This window comes from Hypanus sabinus, chromosome 6, assembly GCF_030144855.1.
Source record: "Hypanus sabinus isolate sHypSab1 chromosome 6, sHypSab1.hap1, whole genome shotgun sequence".
NCBI lineage: Eukaryota > Metazoa > Chordata > Chondrichthyes > Myliobatiformes > Dasyatidae > Hypanus > Hypanus sabinus.
This window is the reverse complement of record NC_082711.1, coordinates 11,212,238-11,239,945: the sequence shown is the minus strand read 5'-3', so window position 1 is coordinate 11,239,945 and position 27,708 is coordinate 11,212,238. Positions and strand designations below refer to the sequence as shown.

At 54.0% G+C, this 27,708-nt stretch overlaps 1 protein-coding gene across 1 annotated transcript in view; it reads right to left on the bottom strand.

Moving 5' to 3' along the window:
- Positions 1-1,123: 1,123 nt before the first annotated feature.
- LOC132394964 (ubiquitin carboxyl-terminal hydrolase CYLD-like) overlaps positions 1,124-27,708 on the bottom strand; it is a 98,252-nt gene continuing 71,667 nt past the window's right edge. The window contains 1 exon segment of the mRNA XM_059971306.1: positions 1,124-1,177. Within this exon segment, the coding sequence (XP_059827289.1) occupies positions 1,124-1,177 (54 nt within the window).

The following is a 27,708-nucleotide window of genomic DNA, read 5'->3' as shown; positions in this document are numbered from 1 at the left end:
TTAGAGTAGGTTAAAAGGTCAGCCTAACATCACAAGCTGAAGAACCTGTACTGTGCTGTAATGTTCTGTGCTCAGATTAAGTGTATAAAAAAGCTGTGATCGGTGATGTATTTTCCATTATCTTGATCATTGAAAACTGAGCCTGGCAAATGCTATGTGCAAGACATTGATGTCACAACCCAGCCCCTTTAATTAACACCTTACCCCTATCCCTGCAAGCCTTTTTTGTGTGAGAATTCAACGTAGCTGTGGGTTGCATCGATAAGCTCCAATTTATGTCAGGAGGGGAGGACACATGCGATGTGTGGCATCATGAGGCGCACAACTGACTCTGGGAGAACGTCAGCCAGAAGAAGCTGCATTGTATAGTTTCCAGATCAGCTGGGAACTCATCGCCAGCGCCATTTTCATTTATACACAAATAAATCAGATTTCTGAATTCATATAGGCAATTCCTGAACACTCCAGACAAATTGTGCCTTGCCTCATTACAGTGACAGCTCGAATCAAAGTGACAAGTCAAAGGCTGCACTCAAAAATACAACTGCAGATGCTGTGGATCAAAGAATACGTACACAACGCTGGAAGAACTCAGCAGGTCAGGCAGCATCCGTGAGAAAAGAGTAGCCAGCGTTTCGGGCCGAGACCCTTCATCAGGAAAGGCTGAACTCAGTGGCCGCTTTATTAGGTACACCTGCTCATTACTGCAATTATCTAACCAGCCAATCATGTGACAGCAGCATCATGTACCAAAATATGCAAACATGGTCAAGAGGATCAGTTGTTTTGCAGATCAGACATCAGAGTGGGGAAGAATCGTGATCAAAGGGCTGGTGACCATGAAGTGACAGGGCAGTTTGAGTATCAGAATCTGCCCGTCTCCTGGGGTTTTCACACACTGCAGACTCCAGTGTTCACAAAGAACGGTGCGAGAAACAAACAATCATCCGGCGAGTGGCGGTTCTTTGGGTTAATGAGAGAGGTCAGAAGAGAGTGACCAGACTGGTTCAAAGTTCAAAGTAAATTTATTATCAAAGTACATGTATGTCACCATACACAACCCTGAGATTAATTATCTTGTGGGAATACGCAATAAATCTACAGAGTAATAACCACAACAGAATCAATGAAAGACCATGCAACTTGGCTGTTCAATCAGCATGCAAAACACAACGAACTGTGCAAAGACAAAAAGAAAAATATTCATCATAAATACATAAACAATAAATAAGTAAATGATAAATATTGAGAACATGAGATGAAGAGTCCTTGAAAGTGAGTCCATAGGTTGTGGGTATATTTCAGTGATGGGGAAAGTGGAGTTATCCCCCTTGGTTCAAGGGCCTGATGGTTGAGGGGTAATAACTGTTCCTGAACATGGTGGTGTGATTCCTGAGGTTCCTGTACCTTCCTGATGGCAGCAGCGAGGAGAGAGCTTGTCATTGGTGGTAGAGGTCCCTGAGGATGGATGCTGCTTTCCTGTGACAGCGTTTTCTGAAGATGTGGACAGAGCTTTACTTGTGATGTCCAGAGCTGTATTCACAACTTCTTGCAAGATTTTCCATTCGAAACCATTGGTGTTTCCAAACCAGGCTGTGGTGCAACCAGTCAATATACTTTCCACTACAGATCTACGGAAGTCTATCTCGGCCTGAAACGTCGACAGCGCTTCTCCCTATAGATGCTGCCTGGCCTGCTGTGTTCCACCAGCATTTTGTGTGTATTGCTTGAATTTCCAGCATCTGCAGATTTCCTCGTGCTTGCCTTTCAAATTCACTACTGCGAAGCCTCTGCCCGTGATGCCTACACTGAAGAAGTGAGTCCTGACAAAGGGTCTCAGCCCAAAATGTCGACAGTGATTCTCCCTATAGATGCTGCCTGGCCTGCTGTGTTCCACCAGCATTTTGTGTGTGTTGCTATCAAACTTTTAGCTGTCTTGCCAAGTGTTGGACATGCCATCAAAGGTTACAGGGAGAAGGCCTGGAACTGGGGTTGAGGAGGAGAGAAAAAAAGGATCGGCCATGACTGAATGGTGGAGCAGACTCGATGGGCCAAATGGCCTAATTCTGCTCCTCTGTCTTATGGTCTATCTCCGCAAACTCCTAAGGAAGAGGAGGCACTGCCACGCTTTCTTCATAATTTCACTTACCTGCTGCGCCCAGGACAGATCCTCAGACAGGAAGGTGACAATAACTTAAATAATCTCAAATTTCAAATTCTCATAGACACAGGAGTTAGCTTATAAAGTGGCCACTGAGTGTGTGTGACTATGATCGTGACACATCATCCCTTTCTAACAAACAATTCTTTCAGAGGAACTCACCAGGTTGAGCTATATCTGTGGGAGGAAAGGATCATCAGCGTTTCAAACTGAAATGATCCCAGCACGCCCCAGCCCCAACAGATGCCGCTTTATCCACTGCCTGACACGGAGGCACCGATGCACAGGATCACAAGAGGTTTGGAGAACCAGCCAGCTCCGTCACAGGCACAACCCTCCCCAGCATCGAGGACATCTTCAGATGCAGTGCCTCAAGAAGGCAGCATCCGGGACATGCCCTCTTCTCATTACCACCATCAGAGAGGAGAGAACCCACACTCAGCTTCTTCCCCTCTGCCTTCGCATTTCTGAACAGCTGGTCAACACTACCCCACTCGTCCCCTTTAGCACTATTTATCTATCTTGCACTCTACTTCTGTCACAAAAATATTCATGGCATTATAAACCTGATTCTGATTCTAAGTAGCAATTCTTAGATTCTAAGATAATAGGTTCTAAGTGATGCCCCCCTGTTGGTATGGGGGGGGGGGGCTACTGCAGAAAGTTGTAAACTCAGTCAGCTCCATCATGGACACGAACCTCCCCAGCATCCAGGACACCTTCAAGGAGCGAAGCCTCAGAAAGGCAGTGTCCATCATTAAGTTCCCCCATCACCCAGGACGAGCCCTCTTCTCATTCCTACCATCAGGTAGGAGGTACAGAAGCCTGAAGGCACACACTGAACGATTCAGGAACAGCTTCTTCCCCTCTGCCATCTGATTCCTAAATGGACATTGAACCCGTGAACACTACCTCACTACTTTTTTAATACTGTTTTTGCACTACTTATTTAATTTAACTATTTTATATACTTAATATAATTCACGGTATATCTCTATTATTATGTATTGCATTGTGCTGCTGCCGTGATGACTACGTGTACCGGTGGTTCTGGGGTATGAGTGCTGGGGGTTTGTTTTATTTGATCCATGTTAGTGATGTAGATGTGGGGCTGAAGCCACCATTTCTGGCACAAAACCAGGCAGTCCTGTGAACTGTGAGCAAGATAGAAAGTAAGGAGCGTGGTCAAATGGCAGCGCAGTAGCGTAGCAGTTAGCTTAATGCTTTACCGCGCTGGCAATCAGCCACTAGGGTTCAATTCCAAAGACAAATAAGTTAGTAAGTTGTGAGCACGATATGCTGGTGCCAGAAGTGTGGTGACACTTGATGTACATACAACAAATAAAGCCTATCTTTGTTCTGTTGTGTTGAACTTATTGAACTAGTAACTAGTTAACTAGTGACGGGCGCCACGGTAGAGCAGCAGTTAGTTAAAGCTTTACAGTGCCAGCAATCAGAAGATTGGAGTTCAGTCCCTGCCACTCCTGAGAGGAGCTTGTTTGCTCACCCCATGACAGTGTAAATTTCCTCCGGGTGCTCCGGTTTCCTCCCACAGTCCAAAGACGTACTGATAAAGGTTGTGGGCATGCTATGTTGGCAACACTTGTGGGTTGCTCTCGGTACAGCCTCACACTGTGTTGGTTGTTGTTGCAAATGATATATTTCAATGTTTAGAAGTACACCTGACAAATAATGTTAACCTCTCTTTAAAGCTATCTCCAATCCATGTCTGGAGTTTGAATGCCCTGTGATCAATGAGTCCTGGGGTTGGTACCAAAGGTCAAAGACCAAAGTCGGTGAGTCTGCAAGTTAAGGCCAGATAGTCAAGGCTCCTGGGGTTTGCTTGTCTGTGAGTCCAGGCCAGGGGCTGGTTTTGAGCTCCAGAAACGGCCTGTCCTGGTGTTGGAGGACTGTCTGTGTGTGATAGTGGGAGTGTGGTGAACTACATTTACCTGTCCGGACATGCCCCCTCTGACTGCTCCTGTGGCTCCTCCCACAGACCCCGGTATAAAGGTGATCGAGGTCTGAGCCCGGCCTCTCAGTCTCCAGGATGTAGTGTGGTGGTCAACCACCGCTTGTTCCCTCTAGCAGTCAATAAAAGCCAATATCTCACCTTGCATCTCAGAGAGTTATTGAGGGTGCGTCAGAGGGAGAAGAAGGGCTTCCTTTGCTGCTGCTGCTTGTATTGTTCTGCTGAACCTTGTGGGCATGCTCTGTTGGCACCACTTCTGGCTGGCCTCAGACCATTGTGTTGATTCTTAGCGCAGCCAACACATTCCACTGTATGTTTCGATGTAAATACATGAACCTGAATCTGATTCTTTGACTGATTGAGGTCACCATATTCTAGGAAGAATAAGAAGACATTAAAGAGGGTCCAAACAAGATGTATAGTGATGGGTCCTGTCATGAGGGACTATAGTTAGAAGGATAGATTGGAGAGGTTGAAGAGATTTGGTACGTCACCAAAAACTACAGATTCTCCGTGGAGACCATTCTAACTGGTTGTATCACTGTATGGTATGGAGGGGCCGCTGCACAGTATCGGAAAAAGTTGCAGAGGATTGTAAGCTCAGCCAGCTCCATCACAGGCACTTGCCTCCCCAACATCGAGGCCATCTCCAAAAGACGATGTCTCAAAAAGGCAGCATCCATCATTCAGGACCCCATCACCCAGGACACGTCCTCTTCTCATTGCTGCCATCAAGGAGGACACACACTCAGTGTTTCAGGAACAGCTTCTTCCCCTCCACCATCAGATTTCTCAACAGTCCATGAACCCATGAACACTACCTCACTATTTTATTGTCTTTTATTTATTTTTTTTACATATTTCTTAACTTAAAATATTTTTTCTATATTGCACTGTACTGCTGCCTCAGTGATATTAAACTTGATTCTGGTTCTGATTCACTCCCTTTTGAAGAGAAAGCTGAGGGAAGATTTGGAAAAAGTATATAAATGAAAAATGAGCAGATAGCAAGTTATTGATGGAAGAGTTTAAGATGGGAAGTTACAGGAATCAAATAAAGGGAAAGAGTGGGGAGAAAGAACTACTTTATGTTTTGTGTAATTGGAATCTGGAATGTACAGCCTGTGGATCTGATTTAGTTGTAGTTTCCAAGAGGGAATTGGGTAAATATATGATGGAGAAAAATCTAAAGCTACGTAGGAGGGACCAGGAGATGAAATTAGAGAGAAGCTCTGGTAGAGAGTCACGCAGACAAGAGGACAAGGTTCCCTCAATTATTTTTTAAGGCTGCACGAACCAAACGTTGCTCTGAGCAGGGGATTTTTACACAGCCTGACAATTGTGCGGAAGTTTAATAAAATATTATACAGAATAAAATCCCAGCTGCCTGGCAACAAAAGCTATGTGTGTGGGAACATTTCTGTTACTGCCTGGTCGCACACCCATGCAGCTTAGAGAGAACAGCGCAAGACGGGCTGGCTATTATCCCGAGCAATACGCACAAAATGTTGGAGAAACTACACAGATCAGGCAGCACCTATGGAGGGGAACAATCAATCAACATTTCGAGCTGAGACCCTTCGTCAGGACTGGAAAGGAAGAGAGCAGAAACTAGACTAAGAAGGTGGAGGGGAGGAGGAGGAATGTAAACAGGCAGGTGTGAGGAGGAAGGTGGGTGGGTGGGGGAGGGGAGGACAAAGTGAGAAGCAGGGAGAAGTTAAAGAAGAAGGAGAGAAGATTAGGCCATGGAGGAAGGGGAAGGAGGCGATGGGCCAGTGAAGAGAAGTCAATTGACTGTTCAAGACTGTTGAAGGGTCTCTACATTTTATGTGTGCTGCTCAAGATTTCCAGCATCTGCAGAATCTCTTGTGTTCAGGATGTTCTCTATCTATGGTACTGTGAAGTTCTTCCCTGCGCACTTAACTGGAAAACACTGCAAAGAGTTGTTATTTTTAAACCACTAAGATTCATTAATAATGAATGCTTCTTTCTTCAAACAAAAGCAGAACGGCATCGTTCTGAACTCCGAAGTAAAAGTAAAATAGTGTAATCATACTCAGTTCAAAATGAAGCCGCCTATACTCCAGGGACCTTATATAGCATAGCGGTCAGCTCCTGTGACCAGGGTTCGATTCCTGCCACTGTGTGTAAGGAGCCTCTTCATTCTCCCCCTGACCTTGAGGGTTTCCACCACGTGCTCCAGTTTCTTCCCACATTTCAAAGACTTTCGGGGTTAGGGTTAGTAAGGTGTGGACATACGGTGTTGGTGCCAGCACAATCCTCAGACCTTGATGGTCGGATTTCACTGTATGCTTCAATGTACATGTGACAAATAAAGCTAATCTTAGATTGTGGTTCAGAGACTGTGACAATGAGTGTCTGAGGAAAACGAGAGCATATTTGACCAGTAATAAAGGTTCAGTGCAGTTTGAGAAGTATGAGATGGCATTAGTTGTTAAAGCAGACAATATGGCCGAATACTCAGAGATTGGTTGTGTTGGTCACATGATCAGAAAGCAGATCAGACAATGTCGCAAAGCAAGAAGCAGAACTTAGATTTATTTAATCACACACAGCTGATGTTCTTTATGATACGCCTCTGATTCCTTTGGGTTGGAGGTAGAGAACTGATGCTCCTTATACTCCATTGGGTTTGGTCCAGGTTCCTCAAATGCTCATTGTGGCAGTCTTTGATGACTGATGTTACTTCTATTCCATTGGGCTTAAGTTGGATAATCATGTTCTCTTCCACTGGATTGGAGCCAAATGAGTGAAGTTTCTCTTGCTCCCAAAGATGTATAGTGAGGGTGAGGGTTAATGAGTTATGGCTTGCTATGTTGGTTGGTGCCAGAAGGATGAACCCCACGCAATCCTTGTTGATTGATTTGACACAAATGACACATTTCACTGTATGTTTCACTGAGAAATAAAGCTAATCTAACCTTTAACCTCAATTGGGTCTACACAGAGAGTAGGGGTGTGTGGGATGCCCTGCCAGGGGTGGTGGTAGAGGCAGGTATATTAGTGACATTTAAGTGACTCTTAGTTAGGCACATGGATGATAGAAAAATCGAGATGACAGAAAAATGTGAGAGGGAACGATTAAACTGATCTTCGAGTAGTTGGCACAACATCTTGGGCTGAATGACCTGTACCAAGAGATCAAAAGACTTAGAGCAGAATTAGGCCATTCAACCCATTGACTCTTCTTCATCATTTTAACATGCCTGATTTAATATCAGTCTAAACCCATTCTTCTGCCTTCTCCCCATAACCTTTCATGCCCTTACTAATCAAGAATCTGTCAACGTCCACTTTAAATATGCCTAATGACTTGTCATCCACAGCCATCAGAGACAATGAATTCCACACATTGACTACTCTCTGGCTAAAGATGTTCCTCCTCATCCTTCTATTCTGAGGCCGCGCCCTCTTGCCCTAGACTCCCCTGCTACAGGAAACATACTCACCACATCCACTCTGTCTAGGCCTTTCAGTATTCGATAAGTTCCAATGAGATCCCCCTTAACTTTTCTAAGCGTCAGCATACAAGTCCAGAGCCATCAAACGCTCTTCATAAGTTAACCCTTTCAATCCCAGGATAATTCTGGTGAACCGCCTCTGGACCCTTGCCAATGCCAGCACATCCTTTCTCAGATAAGGGCCCCAAAACTGCTCACAATGTTCCAAGTGAGGCCTCATCAGTGCCTTATACAGCCTCAGCATCACATCCCTGCTCTTGTATTGTAGATCTCTTGAAATGAATAATGTTGCAGTTCCCTTCTTCACCACCGACCCAATCCGCAAATTAACCTTTAGGGAATCCTGCATGAGGACGCCCAAATCCCATTGCACTTCTGATTGTTGAATTTACTCCTTGTTTGAAGTGCATGACCATAAACTTCCATACACTACAATCCATTTGCCATTTCTTTGCCCATTCTCCTAATCTAAGTCTTTCTGCAGACTCCCTGCTTTCTCAACACTCTCTGCCCCTCCACCTATCTATGAATCAGCTGCAAGCCTAGCCACAAAGCTATCAAGTCTGCCATCTCAGTCATTGACATATTTCGTGAAAAGTAGCGGTCCCAATACTGACCTCTGTGGAACATCACTAGCCACTGGCAGCCAACCAGAAAAGGCTTCCTTTATTCCCACTCACTGCCTCCTGCCAGTCAGCCAATCTTCTATCCATACTAGTATCTTTTCTGTGATACAACAGGCTTTTACCTTGTTAAGCAGCCTCATGTGCCTTCTGAAAGTCCAAGTAGACGTCCACTGACTCTCCTTTGTCTATCCAGCCAGTTATTTTAAAGGTTCAGTTATTATCAAAGTGTACAACTCTCAAATACTTCTGACAGATCTTTCAGGCAAGATCTCCTCTTAAGGAAACCATGCTTACTATGGTCTATTTTATCATGTGCATCCAACTATCCTGAAACCACATTCTTAATAATTGACCAACATCTTCCCAACTACTGAGGTCAGATTAACTGGCCTACAATTTCCTTTCTTCTGTCTCTCTTTCTTCTTGAAAAGTTGAGTGGCATCTGCAATTTTCCAGTCTTCCAGAAACATTCCAGAATCTAGTGAATCTTGAAAGATCATTACTAATTCCCCCTCCAAGCCACTCAGCATCCTGACTCAGAACCATATCATCGTTCCTTCATTGTTGCTGTGTCAAAATCATGGAATACCCTCCCTAACAGCACTGTGGGTGTACCTACACCTCAGGAACTGCAGTGGTTCAAGAAGGCAGCTCATCACCACCTTGTTAAGGGTAACTAGGGATGGGCAATAAATGCTGGCTTAGCTGGTGATGCCCACATCCCGTAAGTGAATAAATTCTTAATAAGTGTCCACAATCTCCTCACCTACCTCTTTCAGAGCCCTGGAGTGTAGTCCATCTGATTAAGTTGACTTTTCTACCATTAGACCTTTCAGTTTCCAAAGCACTTTTTCCTTAGTAATAGCAACTCCACCTACTTCAACCTGTAACTTTCTCGAATTTCTGGCACATTGCTGATGTCTTCCTCAAGTGAAGACTAAGGCAAATTATGTATTGTGTTTGTCCACTATTGATTTGTCCCCCATTACTTCCTCTCCAATGTAATTTTCCAGCGGTTTGATACCCACTCTCGTCTCTCTTTTACTCTTTATATAACTGAAACTGTGCTGTACTGCGATGATAACTGTGTAGTGGGTGCTGAATTATGTTACTGCTAGGCGGCCACCGAACAAACACAGTCTCCTGTAACATGTTACTTTCCACCATAGTTCTTCTTTGGAAACCGATTATCATCCAGATCATTGATATAGATGACACACAACAATAGACCCAGCACTGATCCCTCTGGCACTCCACTAGTCACAGGCCTCCACTCAGTGAGGCAACCCTCGACTACCACTCTCTGGCTTCTTCCGTAAAGCTGATGCCTAATTCCATTTACCTCCTCATCTTGATTGCCGAGCAGCTGAACCTTCCTGACCAACCTTGCTGAAGTCCATGTAGACATCATCTGCTGCCTTGTCTTCATCCACTCTCCTGATTACCTCCTCGAGAGACTGGTTGATTGGTAAGATTGGTTAAACATGAGTTAACACTCACAGAGCCATGCTGACTGTCCCTAGTCAGTCCATGTCCATCCAAATACACATATATCCGGTCCCTTAGAATACCTTCCAGTAACTTACCCACTACTGACCGGACCATCATTTCCTGATTTCTTCTTAGAGCCTTTCTTAAACAGCAGAATAATGTTAGTTACCTCCAGTCCTCTGGTACCTCACCTGTAGCTAAGGATGATTTAAATATCTCTGCTAGGACTCCTGCAATTCATACACTTGCCTCCCACAGGGTCTGAGGGACACCTTGTCAGGCTCTGGGGATTTATCCACCCTAATTTGCCTTAGGACAGCAAGCATCTCCTCCTCTGAAATCTGTACAGGGTCCATGGCCTTGTTGCGGCTTTGTCTCACTTCTACAGACTCTGTGTCCGTCTCCTGAGTGAGTACAGATGCAAACATTAATTTAAGATGTAACCAATCTCTTCTGACTCCATGCAGAGATTACCATGCTGATCTACCAGAGGAACAATTTTATCCCTTGCTATCCTTTAGCTCTTAATGTATATCTAGAAGCCCTTAAGATTTTCCTTCACCTTGTCTGCTAGAGCAACTTCATGCCTTCTTTTAACCCTCCTGATTTCTTTCTTAAGTGTCCTGTCTTATACTCCATAAGCTTCCCATTTGTTCCCAGCTGCCTATACCTGTGATGTACCTCCTTTCTTTTATCCAGGGCCTCAATATCTGTTGAAAGCCATGGTTCCCTAAACCTGTTATCCTTCCCTTTTATTCTGACAGGCACATACAAGCATTGTACTCTCAAAATTTCACTTTTGAAGGCCTCCCACTTACCAGTACACCTTTGCCAGAAAACAGCCTGTTCCAATCCACACTTGCTAAATCCTCCCTGACACCATCAAAATTTGCCTTTCTCCAATTTAAAATCTCAACCCATGACCCAGACCTATCCTTTTCCATAATTACCTTGAAACTAATAATATCATGATCACTCGATGTTAAATGTTCCCCTACACAAATTTCTGTCACCTGCCCTGTCTCATTTCCTAATAGCAGATGCAGTATTGCTGCTCTCTATGTACTGTGAAGGACTTTCTGAACACATTTGACAAACTCTATGTCTTTTACAGTATGGAAGTCCCAGCCAATATGTGGAAAGGTAAAATCACCTACTATCACATCCTTATGTTTCTTGCAATCTCTGTACAAATTTCTTCCTCTAAATCCTGCCAACTGTTGGGTGTTGTCAGAAAGGCTAATACTCAATCTAAATGAAAGGTCTTGACCTGAAATGATGACTTTCTACTTCCTTCTACAAATACTGCTTAACCTGCTGAGTTCCTGTATCAATTTATTTTTGGTAAATGTAACAAGGTCGAGGCCTGAGGGTCGAATCGAAGGAAGATCCGGGATTGTTAAAACTTGGTTAGTTTGCTGACAGAGTTGAATGCCCAACGTCTGCGTGTCCAACTCCAAATCCTAGTCTGCTGGAGGCTGGAGGCCAAAGAAGACTGAGGTATTAGGGTTTAGAAGACTGTGTATGTGAGTGGGTGAGAGGAAGGAATGGGGGTTTGTTTTTCTGTTGTTGTTTTATTGTTTGTTGTGCTCTGTGTTAGATGGTGCTGGGTTGTGCTGGAATACTCGCAGGCTGTCCCCCGCACATCCTCGGGTGCATTGATTCTTAACACAAATGATGCATTTCACAGTGTGGCTCGATGTACTTGCAATAACTAAACTTGAAACTTCAATCTTGAATGTAGCAAGGTACAGAGAAAAAATATATTTGTTTTGTACACCATGCAGATGGTTAATATCAAACATAAGTACATCAGGATACAAAGGGAAAAGGATGCAGAATATAGAGTGAATGTTAGAACGATATTTTGGTGCAGGTAGACAAATAAAATACAATTTCTCCAGCTTCCAGTAATCCCCACCCCGCCTCTTCAGTATCTGCTGTGGCCTCTTCATCTCCTCACCTGCCTATCCCCTCCCCTAGTGGACCCGTCCTTCCCATTCCCTCTAGTCCACTCTCCTCCCCCTAGTGGACCCGTCCTTCCCATTCCCTCTAGTCCACTCTACTTCCCCTAGTAGACCTGTCCTTCCCTTTCCCCCTAGCCCATTCTCCTCCCCCCCCTAGTGGACCCGTCCTTCCCATTCCTCCTAGTCCACTCTCCTCCCCCTAGTGGACCCGTCCTTGCCATTCCCCCTAGTCCACTCTCCTCCCCCTTCTGGACACGTCCTTCCCATTCACTCTAGTCCACTCTCCTCCCCCTAGTGGACCCGTCCTTCCCTTTCCCCCAAGTCCTCTCTCCTCCCCCTAGTGGACCTGTCCTTCCCATTCCGCCTTGTCCACTCTCCTCCCCCAAGTGGACCCGTTCTTCCCATTCCCCCTAGTCCACTCTCCTCCCCCTAGTGGACCCGTCCTTCCCCTTCCCTCTAGTCCACTCTACTTCCCCTAGTAGACCTGTCCTTCCCTTTCCCCCTAGCCCATTCTCCTCCCCCCCTAGTGGACCCGTCCTTCCCTTTCCCCCAAGTCCTCTCTCCTCCCCCTAGTGGACCCGTCCTTCCCATTCCGCCTTGTCCACTCTCCTCCCCCCAGTGGACCCGTCCTTCCCATGCCCCCTAGTCCACTCTCCTCCCCCTAGTGGAACCGTCCTTCCCATTCCCCCTAGTCCACTCTCCTCCCCCTAGTTGACCCGTCCTTCCCATTCCCCCTAGTCCACACTCCTCCCCCTAGTGGACCCGTCCTTCCCATTCCCCCTAGTCCACTCTCCTCCCCCTAGTGTACCCTCCCTACCCATTCTCCCTAGTCCACACTCCTCCCCCTAGTGGACCCGTGCTTCCCATTCCCCCTAGTCCACTCTACTCCCCCGAGTAGACCCGTCCTTCTCTTTCCCCCTAGTCCACACTCCTCCACCTAGTGGACCCGTCCTTCCCATTCCCCCTAGTCCACTCTCCTCTCCCCAGTGGACCCGTCCTTCCCATTCCCCCTAGTCCACTCTCCTCCCCCTAGTGGACCCGTGCTTCCCATTCCCCCTAGTCCACTCTCCTCCCCCTAGTTGACCCGTCCTTCCCATTCCCCCTAGTCCACTCTACTCCCCCTAGTAGACCCGTCCTTCCCTTTCCCCCTCGTCCACACTCCTCCCCCTAGTGGACCCGTCTTTCCCATTCCCCCTAGTCCACTCTACTCCCCCTAGTGGACCCATCCTTCCCATTCCCCCTAGTCCACTCTCCTCCCCCTAGTGGACCTGTCCCTCCCATTCCCCCTAGTCCACTCTCTTCCCCCTAGTGGACCCGTCTTTCCCATTCCCCCTAGTCCAGTCTCCTCCCCCTAGTGGACCCATCCTTCCCATTCACCCTAGTCCACTCTCCTCCCCCTAGTGGACCCGTCCTTCCCATTCCCCCTAGTCCACTCTCCACCCCCTAGTGGACCTGTCCCTCCCATTCCCCCTAGGCCACTCTCCTCCCCTTAGCGAAACCGTCCTTCCCATTCCCCCTAGTCCACTCGACTCCCCCTAGTGGACCCGTCCTTCCCATTCCCCCTAGTACACTCTCCTCCCCCTATTGGACCCGTCTTTCCCATTCCCCCTAGTCCACTCTTCTCCCCCAGTGGAACCATCTTTCCCATTCCCCCTAGTCCACTCTCCTCCCCCTAGTGGACATGTCTTTCCCATTCCCCCCAGTCCACTCTCCTCCCCCTAGTGGACCCGTCTTTCCCATTCCCCCTAGTCCACTCTCCTCCCCCTAGTGGAACCGTCCTTCCCATTCTCCCTAGTCCACAATCCTCCCCCTAGTGGACCCGTCCATCCCATTCCCCCTAGTCCACTCTCCTCCCTCCAGTGGACCCGTCCTTCCCATTCCCCCTAGTACACTCTCCTCCCTCTAGCGGACCCGTCCTTCCCATTCACCCCTAGTCCACTCTCCTCCCCGTAGTGGACCCGTCCTTCCCATTCCCCCTAGTCCACTCTCCTCCCCCTAGTGGACCCGTCTTTCCCATTCCCCCTAGTCCATCTCCTCCCCCTAGTGGACCCGTCTTTCCCATTTCCCCTAGTCCACTCTCCTCCCCCTAGTGGACCCGTCCTTCCCATTCCCCCTAGTCCACAGTCCTCCCCCTAGTGGACCCGTCTTTCCCATTCCCCCTAGTCCACTCTCCTCCCCCTAGTGGACCCGTCCTTCCCATTCCCCCTAGTCCACTCTACTCCCCCTAGTAGACCCGTCCTTCCCATTCCCCCTAGTCCACTCTCCTCCTGTTAGTGGACCCGTCCTTCCCATTCCCCCTTTTCCACTCTCCTCCCCCTAGTGGACCCATCTTTCCCATTCCCCCTTGTCCACTCTCCTCCCACAGTGGTTCCGTACTTCCCATTCCCCCTAGTCCACTCTACTCCCCCTAGTGGACCCATCCTTCCCATTCCCCCTAGTCCACTCTCCTCCCCCTAGTGGACCTGTCTCTCCCATTCCCTCTAGTCCACTCTCTTCCCCCTAGTGGACCCGTCTTTCCCATTCCCCCTAGTCCAGTCTCCTCCCCCTAGTGGACCCATCCTTCCCATTCACCCTAGTCCACTCTCCACCCCCTAGTGGACCCGTCCTTCCCATTCCCCCTAGTCCACTCTCCTCCCCCTAGTGGACCTGTCCCTCCCATTCCCCCTAGGCCACTCTCCTCCCCTTAGCGAAACCGTCCTTCCCATTCCCCCTAGTCCACTCGACTCCCCCTAGTGGACCCGTCCTTCCCGTTCCCCCTAGTCCACTCTCCTCCCCCTAGTGGACCCGTCTTTCCCATTCCCCCTAGTCCACTCTCCTCCCCCAGTGGACCCGTACTTCCCATTCCCCCTACTCCACTCTCCTCCCCCCAGTGGAACCATCTTTCCCATTCCCCCTAGTCCACTCTCCTCCCCCTAGTGGACACGTCTTTCCCATTCCCCCTAGTCCACTCTCCTCCCCCTAGTGGACCCGTCTTTCCCATTCCCCCTGGTCCACTCTCCTCCCCACTAGTGGAACCGTCCTTCCCATTCACCCTAGTCCACTCTCCTCCCCCCAGTGGACCCGTCCTTCCCATTCTCCCTAGTCCACTCTCCTCCCCCAGTGTACCCGTCCTTCCCATTCTCCCTAGTCCACACTCCTCCCCCTAGTGGACCCATCCTTCCCATTCACCCTAGTCCACTCTCCTCCCCCTAGTGGACCCGTCCTTCCCATTGCCCCTAGTCCACTCTCCTTCCTCCAGTGGACCCGTCCTTCCCATTCCCCCTAGTACACTCTCCTCCCTCTAGTAGACCCGTCCTTCCCATTCCCCCAAGTCCACTCTCCTCCCCCTACTGGAACAGTCCTTCCCATTCCCCCTATTCCACTCTCCTCCCCCTAGTGGACCCGTCCTTCCCATTCCCCCTAGTCAACTCTCCTCCCTCTAGCGGACCCGTCCTTCCCATTCACCCCTAATCCACTCTCCTCCCCCTAGTGGACCCGTCCTTCCCATTCCCCCTAGTCCACCCCCCTCCCCCTAGTGGACCCGTCCTTCCCATTCCCCCTAGTCCACTCTCCTCCCCCTAGTGGACCCGTCCTTCCCATTCCCCCTAGTCCACACTCCTCCCCCCAGTGGACCCATCCTTCCCATTCACTCTAGTCCACTCTCCTCCCCCTAGTAGACCCGTCCTTCCCTTTCCCCCTAGTCCGCTCTCCTCCCCCTAGTGGAACTGTCCTTCCCATTCCCCCTAGTCCACTCTCCTCCCCCTAGTGGAACCGTCCTTCCCATTCCCCCTAGTCCACTCTGCTCCCCCTAGTGGAGCCGTCCTTCCCATTCCCCCTAGTCCACTCTCCTCCCCCTAGTGTAACCGTCCTTCCCATTAGCCCTAGACCACTCTACTCCCCCTAGTGGACCAGTCCTTCCCATTCCCCCTAGTCCACTCTCCTCCCCCTAGTGGACCCGTCCATCCCATTCCCCCTAGTACACTCTCCTCCCCCTAGTGGACCTGTCCTTCCCATTCCCCCTAGTCCACTCTCTTCCCCCTAGTGGTCCCGTCCTTCCCATTCCCCCTAGTGGACCTGTCCTTCCCATTCCCCCTAGTCCACTCTCCTCCCCCTAGTGGACCCGTCCTTCCCAGTCCCCCTAGTCCACTCTCCTCCCGTTAGTGGACCCGTCCTTCCCATTCCCCCAGTCCACTCTCCTCCCCCCAGTGGACCCGTCTTTCCCATTCCCCCTAGTCCACTCTCCTCCCACAGTGGACCTGTACTTCCCATTCCCCCTAGTCCACTCTACTCCCCCTAGTGGACCCGTCCTTCCCATTCCCTCTAGTCCACTCTCCTCCCCCTAGTGGACCCGTCCTTCCCATTCCCCCTAGTCCACTCTCCTCCCCCTAGTGGACCTGTCCCTCCCATTCCCCCTAGTACACTCTCCTACCCCTAGTGGACCTGTCCCTCCCATTCCCCCTAGTCCACTCTCCTCCCCCTAGTGGACCCGTCCTTCCCATTCCCCCTAGTCCACTACTCCCCCTAGTGGACCCGTTCTTCCCATTCCCCCTAGTCCACTCTCCTCCCCCTAGCGGACCTGTCCCTCCCATTCCCCCTAGCCCACTCTCCTCCCCTTAGCGAACCCGTCCTTCCCTTTCCCCCTAGTCCACTCTCCTCCCCCTAGTGGACCCGTCCTTCCCTTTCCCCCTAGTCCTCTCTCCTCCCCCTAGTGGACCTGTCCCTCCCATTCCCCCTAGTCCATTCTCCTCCCCCTAGTGGACCCGTCCTTCCCATTCCCCCTAGTCCACTCTACTCCCCCTAGTGGACCCGTCCTTCCCATTCCCCCTAGTCCACTCTCCTCCCCTTAGCGAACCCGTCCTTCCCATTCCCCCTAGTCCACTCTCCTCCCCTTAGTGGACCCGTCTTTCCCATTCCCCCAGTCCACTCTCCTCCCCCTAGTGGACCCGTCTTTCCCATTCCCTCTAGTACACTCTCCTCCCCCTAGTGGACCCGTCTTTCCCATTCCCCCAGTCCACTCTCCTCCCCCAGTGGACCCGTCTTTCCCATTCCCCCTCGTCCACTCTCCTCCCCCTAGTGTACCCGCCCTACCCATTTCCCCTAGTCCACTCTCCTCCCCCTAGTGTACCCGTCCTTCCCGTTCCCCCTCGTCCACTCTCTTCCCCCTAGTGGACCCGTCCTTTCCATTCCCCCTCGTCCACTCTCCTCCCCCTAGTGGAACCGTCCTTCCCATTCCCCCTAGTCCACTCTCCTCCCCCCAGTGGACCCGTCCTTTCCATTCCCCCTCGTCCACTCTCCTCCCCCTAGTGGACCCGTCCTTCCCGTTCCCTCTAGTCCACTCTCCTCCCCCCAGTGGACCCGTCCTTTCCATTCCCCCTCGTCCACTCTCCTCCCCCCAGTGGAACCGACCTTCCCATTCCTCCTAGTCCACTCTCCTCCCCCTATTGGACCCTTCCTTCCCATTCCCCCTTTTCCACTCTCCTCCCCCTAGTGGACACGTCCTTCCCATTCCCGCTTGTCCACTCTCCTCCCCCTAGACGACCCGTCCTTCCCATTCCCCCTAGTCCACTCTACTCCCCCTAGTAGACCCGTCCTTCCCATTACCCCTAGTCCACTCTCCTCCTGTTAGTGGACCCGTCCTTCCCATTCCCCCTTTTCCACTCTCCTCCCCCTAGTGGACCCATCTTTCCCATTCCCCCTTGTCCACTCTCCACCCACAGTGGATCCGTACTTCCCATTCCCCCTAGTCCACTCTACTCCCCCTAGTGGACCCATCCCATTCCCCCTAGTCCACTCTCCTCCCCCTAGTGGACCTGTCCCTCCCATTCCCCCTAATCCACTCTCTTCCCCCTAGTGGACCCGTCTTTCCCATTCCCCCTAGTCCAGTCTCCTCCCCCTAGTGGACCCATCCTTCCCATTCACCCTATTCCACTCTCCTCCCCCTAGTGGACCCGTCCTTCCCATTCCCCCTAGTCTACTCTACTCCCCCTAGTGGACCTGTCCCTCCCATTCCCCCTAGGCCACTCTCCTCCCCTTAGCGAAACCGTCCTTCCCATTCCCCCTAGTCCACTCGACTCCCCCTAGTTGACCCGTCCTTCCCGTTCCCCCTAGTCCACTCTCCTCCCCCTAGTGGACCCGTCTTTCCCATTCCCCCTAGTCCACTCTCCTCCCCCAGTGGACCCGTACTTCCCATTCCCCCTACTCCACTCTCCTCCCCCCAGTGGAACCATCTTTCCCATTCCTCCTAGTCCACTCTCCTCCCCCTAGTGGACACGTCTTTCCCATTACCCCTAGTCCACTCTCCTCCCCCTAGTGGACCCGTCTTTCCCATTCCCCCTGGTCCACTCTCCTCCCCCCTAGTGGAACCGTCCTTCCCATTCACCCTAGTCCACTCTCCTCCCCCCAGTGGACCCGTCCTTCCCATTCTCCCTAGTCCACTCTCCTCCCCCAGTGGACCCGTCCTTCCCATTCTCCCTAGTCCACACTCCTCCCCCTAGTGGACCCATCCTTCCCATTCACCCTAGTCCACTCTCCTCCACCTAGTGGACCCGTCCTTCCCATTCCCCCTAGTCCACTCTCCTCCCCCTAGTGGACCCGTCCTTCCCATTCCCCCTAGTCCACTCTCCTCCCCCTAGTGGACCCGTCCTTCCCATTCCCCCTAGTCCACTCTCCACCCTCCAGTGGACCCGTCCTTCCCATTCCCCCTAGTACACTCTCCTCCCTCTAGTAGACCCGTCCTTCCCATTCCCCCTAGTCCACTCTCCTCCCTCTAGCGGACCCGTCCTTCCCATTCACCCCTAGTCCACTCGCCTCCCCCTAGTAGACCGGACCTTCCCATTCCCCCTAGTCCACTCTCCTCCCCCTAGTGGACCCGTCCTTCCCATTCCCCCCTAGTCCACTCTCTTCCCACTAGTGTAACCGTCCATCCCATTCCCCCTAGTCCATTTTCCTCCCCCTAGTGGAACCGTCCTTCCCATTCCGCCTAGTCCACTCTGCTCCCCCTAGTGGAACCGTCCTTCCCATTCCCCCTAGTCCACTATCTTCCCCCTAGTGTAACCGTCCTTCCCATTACCCCTAGTACACTCTACTCCCCCTAGTGGACCAGTCCTTCCCATTCCCCCTAGTCCACTCTCCTCCCCCTAGTGGACCCGTCCATCCCATTCCCCCTAGTCCACTCTCCTCCCCCTAGTAGACCTGTCCTTCCCATTCCCCCTAGTGCACTCTCCTCCCCCTAGTGGACCTGTCCTTCCCATTCCCCCTAGTCCACTCTCTTCCCCCTAGTGGACCCGTCCTTCCCATTCCCCCAAGTGGACCTGTCCTTCCCATTCCCCCTAGTCCACTCTCCTCCCCCTAGTGGACCCGTCCTTCCCAGACCCCCAAGTCCACTCTCCTCCCGTTAGTGGACCCGTCCTTCCCATTCCCCCAGTCCACTCTCCTCCCCCCAGTGGACCCGTCTTTCCCATTCCCCCTAGTCCACTCTCCTCCCACAGTGGACCTGTACTTCCCATTCCCCCTAGTCCACTCTACTCCCCCTATTGGACCTGTCCTTCCCATTCCCTCTAGTCCACTCTCCTCCCCCTAGTGGACCCATCTTTCCCATTCCCCCTTGTCCACTCTCCACCCACAGTGGATCCGTACTTCCCATTCCCCCTAGTCCACTCTACTCCCCCTAGTGGACCCATCCCATTCCCCCTAGTCCACTCTCCTCCCCCTAGTGGACCTGTCCCTCCCATTCCCCCTAATCCACTCTCTTCCCCCTAGTGGACCCGTCTTTCCCATTCCCCCTAGTCCAGTCTCCTCCCCCTAGTGGACCCATCCTTCCCATTCACCCTATTCCACTCTCCTCCCCCTAGTGGACCCGTCCTTCCCATTCCCCCTAGTCCACTCTACTCCCCCTAGTGGACCTGTCCCTCCCATTCCCCCTAGGCCACTCTCCTCCCCTTAGCGAAAACGTCCTTCCCATTCCCCCTAGTCCACTCGACTCCCCCTAGTTGACCCGTCCTTCCCATTCCCCCTAGTCCACTCGACTCCCCCTAGTTGACCCGTCCGTCCCGTTCCCCCTAGTCCACTCTCCTCCCCCTAGTGGACCCGTCTTTCCCATTCCCCCTAGTCCACTCTCCTCCCCCAGTGGACCCGTACTTCCCATTCCCCCTACTCCACTCTCCTCCCCCCAGTGGAACCATCTTTCCCATACCTCCTAGTCCACTCTCCTCCCCCTAGTGGACACGTCTTTCCCATTACCCCTAGTCCACTCTCCTCCCCCTAGTGGACCCGTCTTTCCCATTCCCCCTGGTCCACTCTCCTCCCCCCTAGTGGAACCGTCCTTCCCATTCACCCTAGTCCACTCTCCTCCCCCCAGTGGACCCGTCCTTCCCATTCTCCCTAGTCCACTCTCCTCCCCCAGTGGACCCGTCCTTCCCATTCTCCCTAGTCCACACTCCTCCCCCTAGTGGACCCATCCTTCCCATTCACCCTAGTCCACTCTCCTCCACCTAGTGGACCCGTCCTTCCCATTCCCCCTAGTCCACTCTCCTCCCCCTAGTGGACCCGTCCTTCCCATTCCCCCTAGTCCACTCTCCTCCCCCTAGTGGACCCGTCCTTCCCATTCCCCCTAGTCCACTCTCCACCCTCCAGTGGACCCGTCCTTCCCATTCCCCCTAGTACACTCTCCTCCCTCTAGTAGACCCGTCCTTCCCATTCCCCCTAGTCCACTCTCCTCCCTCTAGCGGACCCGTCCTTCCCATTCACCCCTAGTCCACTCGCCTCCCCCTAGTAGACCGGTCCTTCCCATTCCCCCTAGTCCACTCTCCTCCCCCTAGTGGACCCGTCCTTCCCATTACCCCTAGTCCACTCTCTTCCCCCTAGTGTAACCGTCCTTCCCATTACCCCTAGTCCACTCTACTCCCCCTAGTGGACCAGTCCTTCCCATTCCCCCATAGTCCACTCTCTTCCCCCTAGTGTAACCGTCCATCCCATTCCCCCTAGTCCACTTTCCTCCCCCTATTGGAACCGTCCTTCCCATTACCCCTAGTCCACTCTCTTCCCCCTAGTGTAACCGTCCTTCCCATTACCCCTAGTCCACTCTACTCCCCCTAGTGGACCAGTCCTTCCCATTCCCCCTAGTCCACTCTCCTCCCCCTAGTGGACCCGTCCATCCCATTCCCCCTAGTCCACTCTCCTCCCCCTAGTAGACCTGTCCTTCCCATTCCCCCTAGTGCACTCTCCTCCCCCTAGTGGACCTGTCCTTCCCATTCCCCCTAGTCCACTCTCTTCCCCCTAGTGGACCCGTCCTTCCCATTCCCCCAAGTGGACCTGTCCTTCCCATTCCCCCTAGTCCACTCTCCTCCCCCTAGTGGACCCGTCCTTCCCAGACCCCCAAGTCCACTCTCCTCCCGTTAGTGGACCCGTCCTTCCCATTCCCCCAGTCCACTCTCCTCCCCCCAGTGGACCCGTCTTTCCCATTCCCCCTAGTCCACTCTCCTCCCACAGTGGACCTGTACTTCCCATTCCCCCTAGTCCACTCTACTCCCCCTAGTAGACCTGTCCTTCCCATTCCCTCTAGTCCACTCTCCTCCCCCTAGTGGACCCGTCCTTCCCATTCCCCCTAGTCCACTCTCCTCCCCCTAGTGGACCCGTTCTTCCCATTCCCCCTAGTCCACTCTCCTCCCCCTAGCGGACCTGTCCCTCCCATTCCCCCTAGTCCACTCTCCTCCCCTTAGCGAACCCGTGCTTCCCATTCCCCCTAGTCCACTCTCCTCCCCTTAGCGAACCCGTCCTTCCCTTTCCCCCTAGTCCTCTCTCCTCCCCCTAGTGGACCCGTCCTTCCCATTCCCCCTAGTCCACTCTCCTCCCCCCAGTGGAACCATCCTTCCCATTACCCCTAGTCCACTCTCCTCCCCCTAGTGGACCCGTCCTTCCCATTCCCACTAGTCCACTCTCCTCCCCCCAGTGGAACCGTCCTTCCCATTCCCCCTAGTCCACTCTCCTCCCCCTAGTGTACCAGCCCTACCCATTCTCCCTAGTCCACTCTCCTCCCCCTAGTGGACCCATCCTTCCCATTCACCCTAGTCGACTCACTTCCCCCCAGTGGACCCGTCCTTCCCATTCCCACTAGTCCACTCTCCTACCCCTAGTGCACCTGTCCCTCCCATTCCCCCTAGTCCACTCTACTCCCCCTAGTGGACCCGTCCTTCCCATTCCCCCTAGTCCACTCTCCTCCCCCTAGCGGACCTGTCCCTCCCCTTCCCCCTAGTCCACTCTCCTCCCCCTAGTGGACCCGTCCTTCCCCTTCCCCCTAGTCCACTCTACTCCCCCTAGTGGAACAGTCCTTCCCATTCCCCCTAGTGGACCCATCCTTCCCATTCCCCCTAGTCCACTCTCCTCCCCGTAGTGGACCCGTCCTTCCCTTTCCACCTAGTCCTCTCTCCTCCCCCGAGTGGAACCGTCCATCCCATTCCCCCTAGTCCACTCTACTCCCCCTAGTGTACCCGTCCTTCCCGTTCCCCCTAGTCCACTCTCCTCCCCCAGTGGACACATCCTTCCCATTCTCCCTAGTCCACTCTCCTCCCCCCAGTGGACCCATCCTTCCCATTCCCCCTACTCCACTCTCCTCCCGTTAGTGGACCCGTCCTTCCCATTCCCCCTAGTCCACTCTCCTCCCCCCAGTAGACCCGTCCTTCCCATTCCCCCTAGTCCACTCTCCTCCCCCTAGTAGACGCGTCCTTCCCTTTTCCCCTAGTCCACTCTCCTCCCCCTAGTAGACGCGTCCTTCCCTTTTCCCCTAGTCCACTCTCCTCCCCCCAGTAGACCCGTCCTTCCCATTCCCCCTAGTCCACTCTCCTCCCCCCAGTAGACCCGTCCTTCCCATTCCCCCTAGTCCACTCTCCTCCCCCTAGTAGACGCGTCCTTCCCTTTTCCCCTAGTCCACTCTCCTCCCCCAAGTAGACCCGTCCTTCCCATTCCCCCTAGTCCACTCTCCTCCCCCTAGTAGACGCGTCCTTCCCATTCCCCCTAGTCCACTCTCCTCCCCCCAGTGGACCCGTCCTTCCCATTCCCCCAGTCCACTCTCCTCCCCCTAGTGGACCCGTCCTTCCCATTCCCCCTAGTCCACTCTCCTCCCCCTACTAGACCCGTCCTTCCCATTCCCCCTAGTCCACTCTCCTCCCCCTAGTGGAACCGTACTTCCCATTCCCCCTAGTCCACTCTCCTCCCCGTAGTAGACCCGTCCTTCCCATTCCCCCTAGTCCACTCTCCTCCCCCTAGTGGAACTGTCCTTCCCATTCCCCCTAGTCCACTCTCCTCCCCCTAGTGGAACTGTCCTTCCCTTTCCCCCTAGTCCACTCTCCTCCCCCAGTGGACCCGTCCTTCCGTTTCCCCCTAATCCACTCTCCTCCCCCTAGTAGACCCGTCCTTCCCATTCCCCCTAGTCCACTCTCCTCCCCCTAGTGGTCCCGTCCTTCCCATTCCCCCAGTCCACTCTCCTCCCCCCAGTGGAACCATCCTTCCCATTCCCCCTAGTCCACTCTCCTCCTCCTAGTGGACCCGTCCTTCCCATTCCCCCAGTCCACTCTCCTCCCCCCAGTGGAACCATCCTTCCCATTCCCCCTAGTCCACTCTCCTCCCCCTAGTGGACCCGTCCTTCCCATTCCCCCTCGTCCACTCTCCTCCCGCTAGTGGACCCGTCCTTCCCATTCCCCTCGTCCACTCTCCTCCCCCTAGTGGAACCGTCCTTCCCATTCCCCCCAGTCCACTCTCCTCCCCCTAGTGTACCTGCCCTACCCATTCTCCCTAGTCCACTCTCCTCCCCCTAGTGGACCCATCCTTCCCATTCACCCTAGTCCACTCACTTCCCCCCAGTGGACCCGTCCTTCCCATTCCCCCTAGTCCACTCTCCTACCCCTAGTGGACCTGTCCCTCCCATTCCCCCTAGTCCACTCTCCTCCCCCTAGTGGACCCGTCCTTCCCATTCCCCCTAGTCCACTCTACTCCCCCCAGTGGAACCGTCCTTCCCATTCCCCCTAGTCCACTCTCCTCCCCCTAGCGGACCTGTCCCTCCCATTACCACTTGTCCACTCTCCTCCCCTTAGCGAACCCGTCCTTCCCATTCCCCCTAGTCCACTCTCCTCCCCTTAGCGAACCCGTCATTCCCAGTCCCCCTAGTCCTCTCTCCTCCCCCTAGTGGACCCGTCCTTCCCATTCCCCCTAGTCCACTCTCCTCCCCCTACTAGACCCGTCCTTCCCATTCCCCCTAGTCCACTCTCCTCCCCCTAGTGGAACCGTACTTCCCATTCCCCCTAGTCCTCTCTCCTCCCCCTAGTAGACCCGTCCTTCCCATTCCCCCAGTCCACTCTCCTCCCCCAGTGGACCCGTCCTTCCGTTTCCCCCTAGTCCACTCTCCTCCCCCTAGTAGACCCGTCCTTCCCATTCCCCCTAGTCCACTCTCCTCCCCCTAGTGGAACCGTACTTCCCATTCCCCCTAGTCCACTATCCTCCCCCTAGTAGACCCGTCCTTCCCATTCCCCCTAGTCCACTCTCCTCCCCCTAGTGGACCCGTCCTTCCCTTTACCCCTAGTCCACTCTCCTCCCCCTAGTGGACCCGTCCTTCCCTTTCCCCCTAGTCCACACTCCTCCCCCTAGTGGACCCGTCCTTCCCATTCCCCCTAGTCTGCTCTCCTCCCCTAGTGGACCCGTCCTTCCCATTCCCCCTAGTCCACTCTCCTCCCCCTAGTGGAACCATCCTTCCCAGTCCCCCTAGTCCACTCCCCTCCCCCCAGTGGACCCGTCCTTCCCATTCCCCCTAGTCCACTCTCCTCCCCCCAGTGGAACCATCCTTCCCAGTCCCCCTAGTCCACTCTCCTCCCCCCAGTGGACCCGTCCTTCCCATTCCCCCTAGTCCACTCTCCTCCCCCCAGTGGAACCATCCTTCCCAGTCCCCCTAGTCCACACTCCTCCCCCTAGTGGACCCGTCCTTCCCATTCCCCCTAGTCCACTCTCCTCCCCCTAGTGGACCAGTCCTTCCCATTCCCCCTAGTCCACTCTCCTCCCCCTAGTGGACCCGTCCTTCCCATTCCCCCTAGTCCACTCTCCTCCCCCTAGTGGACCCGTCCTTCCCATTCCCCCTAGTGGACCTGTCCTTCCCATTCCCCCTAGTCCACTCTCCTCCCCCTAGTGGACCCGTCCTTCCCAGTCCCCCTAGTCCACTCTCCTCCCGTTAGTGGACCCGTCCTTCCCAGTCCCCCTAGTCCACTCTACTCCCCCTAGTGGACCCGTCCTTCCCACTCCCCCTAGTCCACTCTCCTCCCCCTAGCGGACCTGTCCCTCCCATTCCCCCTAGTCCACTCTCCTCCCCTTAGCGAACCCGTCCTTCCCTTTCCCCCTAGTCCACTCTCCTCCCCCTAGCGAACCCGTCCTTCCCATTCCCCCTAGTCCACTCTTCTCCCCTTAGCGAACCCGTCCATCCCTTTCCCCCTAGTCCTCTCTCCTCCCCCTAGTGGACCCGTCCTTCCCATTCCCCCAGCCCACTCTCCTCCCCCCAGTGGAACCATCCTTCCCATTCCCCCTAGACCACTCTCCTCCCCCTAGTGGACCCGTCCTTCCCATTCCCCCTAGTCCACTCTGCTCCCCCTAGTGGACCAGTCCTTCCCATTCCCCCTAGTCCACTCTCCTCCCCCTAGTGGACCCGTCCTTCCCATTCCCCCTAGTCCACTCTCCTCCCACTAGTGGACCCGTCCTTCCCATTCCCCCTAGTGGACCCGTCTTTCCCAGTCCCCCTAGTCCACTCTCCTCCCGTTGGTGGATCCGTCCTTCCCAGTCCCCCTAGTCCACTCTCCTCCCGTTGGTGGATCCGTCCTTCCCAGTCCCCCTAGTCCACTCTCCTCCCGTTGGTGGATCCGTCCTTCCCAGTCCCCCTAGTCCACTCTACTCCCCCTAGTGGACCCGTCCTTCCCACTCCCCCTAGTCCACTCTCCTCCCCCTAGCGGACCTGTCCCTCCCATTCCCCCTAGTCCACTCTCCTCCCCTTAGCGAACCCGTCCTTCCCTTTCCCCCTAGTCCACTCTCCTCCCCCTAGCGGACCTGTCCCTCCCATTCCCCCTAGTCCACTCTCCTCCCCTTAGCGAACCCGTCCTTCCCATTCCCCCTAGTCCACTCTCCTCCCCTTAGCGAACCCGTCCTTCCCATTCCCCCTAGTCCACTCTCCTCCTCCTAGTGGACCCGTCCTTCCCATTCCCCCAGTCCACTCTCCTCCCCCCAGTGGAACCATCCTTCCCATTCCCCCTAGTCCACTCTCCTCCCCCTAGTGGACCCGTCCTTCCCATTCCCCCTCGTCCACTCTCCTCCCGCTAGTGGACCCGTCCTTCCCATTCCCCTCGTCCACTCTCCTCCCCCTAGTGGAACCGTCCTTCCCATTCCCCCCAGTCCACTCTCCTCCCCCTAGTGTACCTGCCCTACCCATTCTCCCTAGTCCACTCTCCTCCCCCTAGTGGACCCATCCTTCCCATTCACCCTAGTCCACTCACTTCCCCCCAGTGGACCCGTCCTTCCCATTCCCCCTAGTCCACTCTCCTACCCCTAGTGGACCTGTCCCTCCCATTCCCCCTAGTCCACTCTCCTCCCCCTAGTGGACCCGTCCTTCCCATTCCCCCTAGTCCACTCTACTCCCCCCAGTGGAACCGTCCTTCCCATTCCCCCTAGTCCACTCTCCTCCCCCTAGCGGACCTGTCCCTCCCATTACCACTTGTCCACTCTCCTCCCCTTAGCGAACCCGTCCTTCCCATTCCCCCTAGTCCACTCTCCTCCCCTTAGCGAACCCGTCATTCCCAGTCCCCCTAGTCCTCTCTCCTCCCCCTAGTGGACCCGTCCTTCCCATTCCCCCTAGTCCACTCTCCTCCCCCTACTAGACCCGTCCTTCCCATTCCCCCTAGTCCACTCTCCTCCCCCTAGTGGAACCGTACTTCCCATTCCCCCTAGTCCTCTCTCCTCCCCCTAGTAGACCCGTCCTTCCCATTCCCCCAGTCCACTCTCCTCCCCCAGTGGACCCGTCCTTCCGTTTCCCCCTAGTCCACTCTCCTCCCCCTAGTAGACCCGTCCTTCCCATTCCCCCTAGTCCACTCTCCTCCCCCTAGTGGAACCGTACTTCCCATTCCCCCTAGTCCACTATCCTCCCCCTAGTAGACCCGTCCTTCCCATTCCCCCTAGTCCACTCTCCTCCCCCTAGTGGACCCGTCCTTCCCTTTACCCCTAGTCCACTCTCCTCCCCCTAGTGGACCCGTCCTTCCCTTTCCCCCTAGTCCACACTCCTCCCCCTAGTGGACCCGTCCTTCCCATTCCCCCTAGTCTGCTCTCCTCCCCTAGTGGACCCGTCCTTCCCATTCCCCCTAGTCCACTCTCCTCCCCCTAGTGGAACCATCCTTCCCAGTCCCCCTAGTCCACTCCCCTCCCCCCAGTGGACCCGTCCTTCCCATTCCCCCTAGTCCACTCTCCTCCCCCCAGTGGAACCATCCTTCCCAGTCCCCCTAGTCCACTCTCCTCCCCCCAGTGGACCCGTCCTTCCCATTCCCCCTAGTCCACTCTCCTCCCCCCAGTGGAACCATCCTTCCCAGTCCCCCTAGTCCACACTCCTCCCCCTAGTGGACCCGTCCTTCCCATTCCCCCTAGTCCACTCTCCTCCCCCTAGTGGACCAGTCCTTCCCATTCCCCCTAGTCCACTCTCCTCCCCCTAGTGGACCCGTCCTTCCCATTCCCCCTAGTCCACTCTCCTCCCCCTAGTGGACCCGTCCTTCCCATTCCCCCTAGTGGACCTGTCCTTCCCATTCCCCCTAGTCCACTCTCCTCCCCCTAGTGGACCCGTCCTTCCCAGTCCCCCTAGTCCACTCTCCTCCCGTTAGTGGACCCGTCCTTCCCAGTCCCCCTAGTCCACTCTACTCCCCCTAGTGGACCCGTCCTTCCCACTCCCCCTAGTCCACTCTCCTCCCCCTAGCGGACCTGTCCCTCCCATTCCCCCTAGTCCACTCTCCTCCCCTTAGCGAACCCGTCC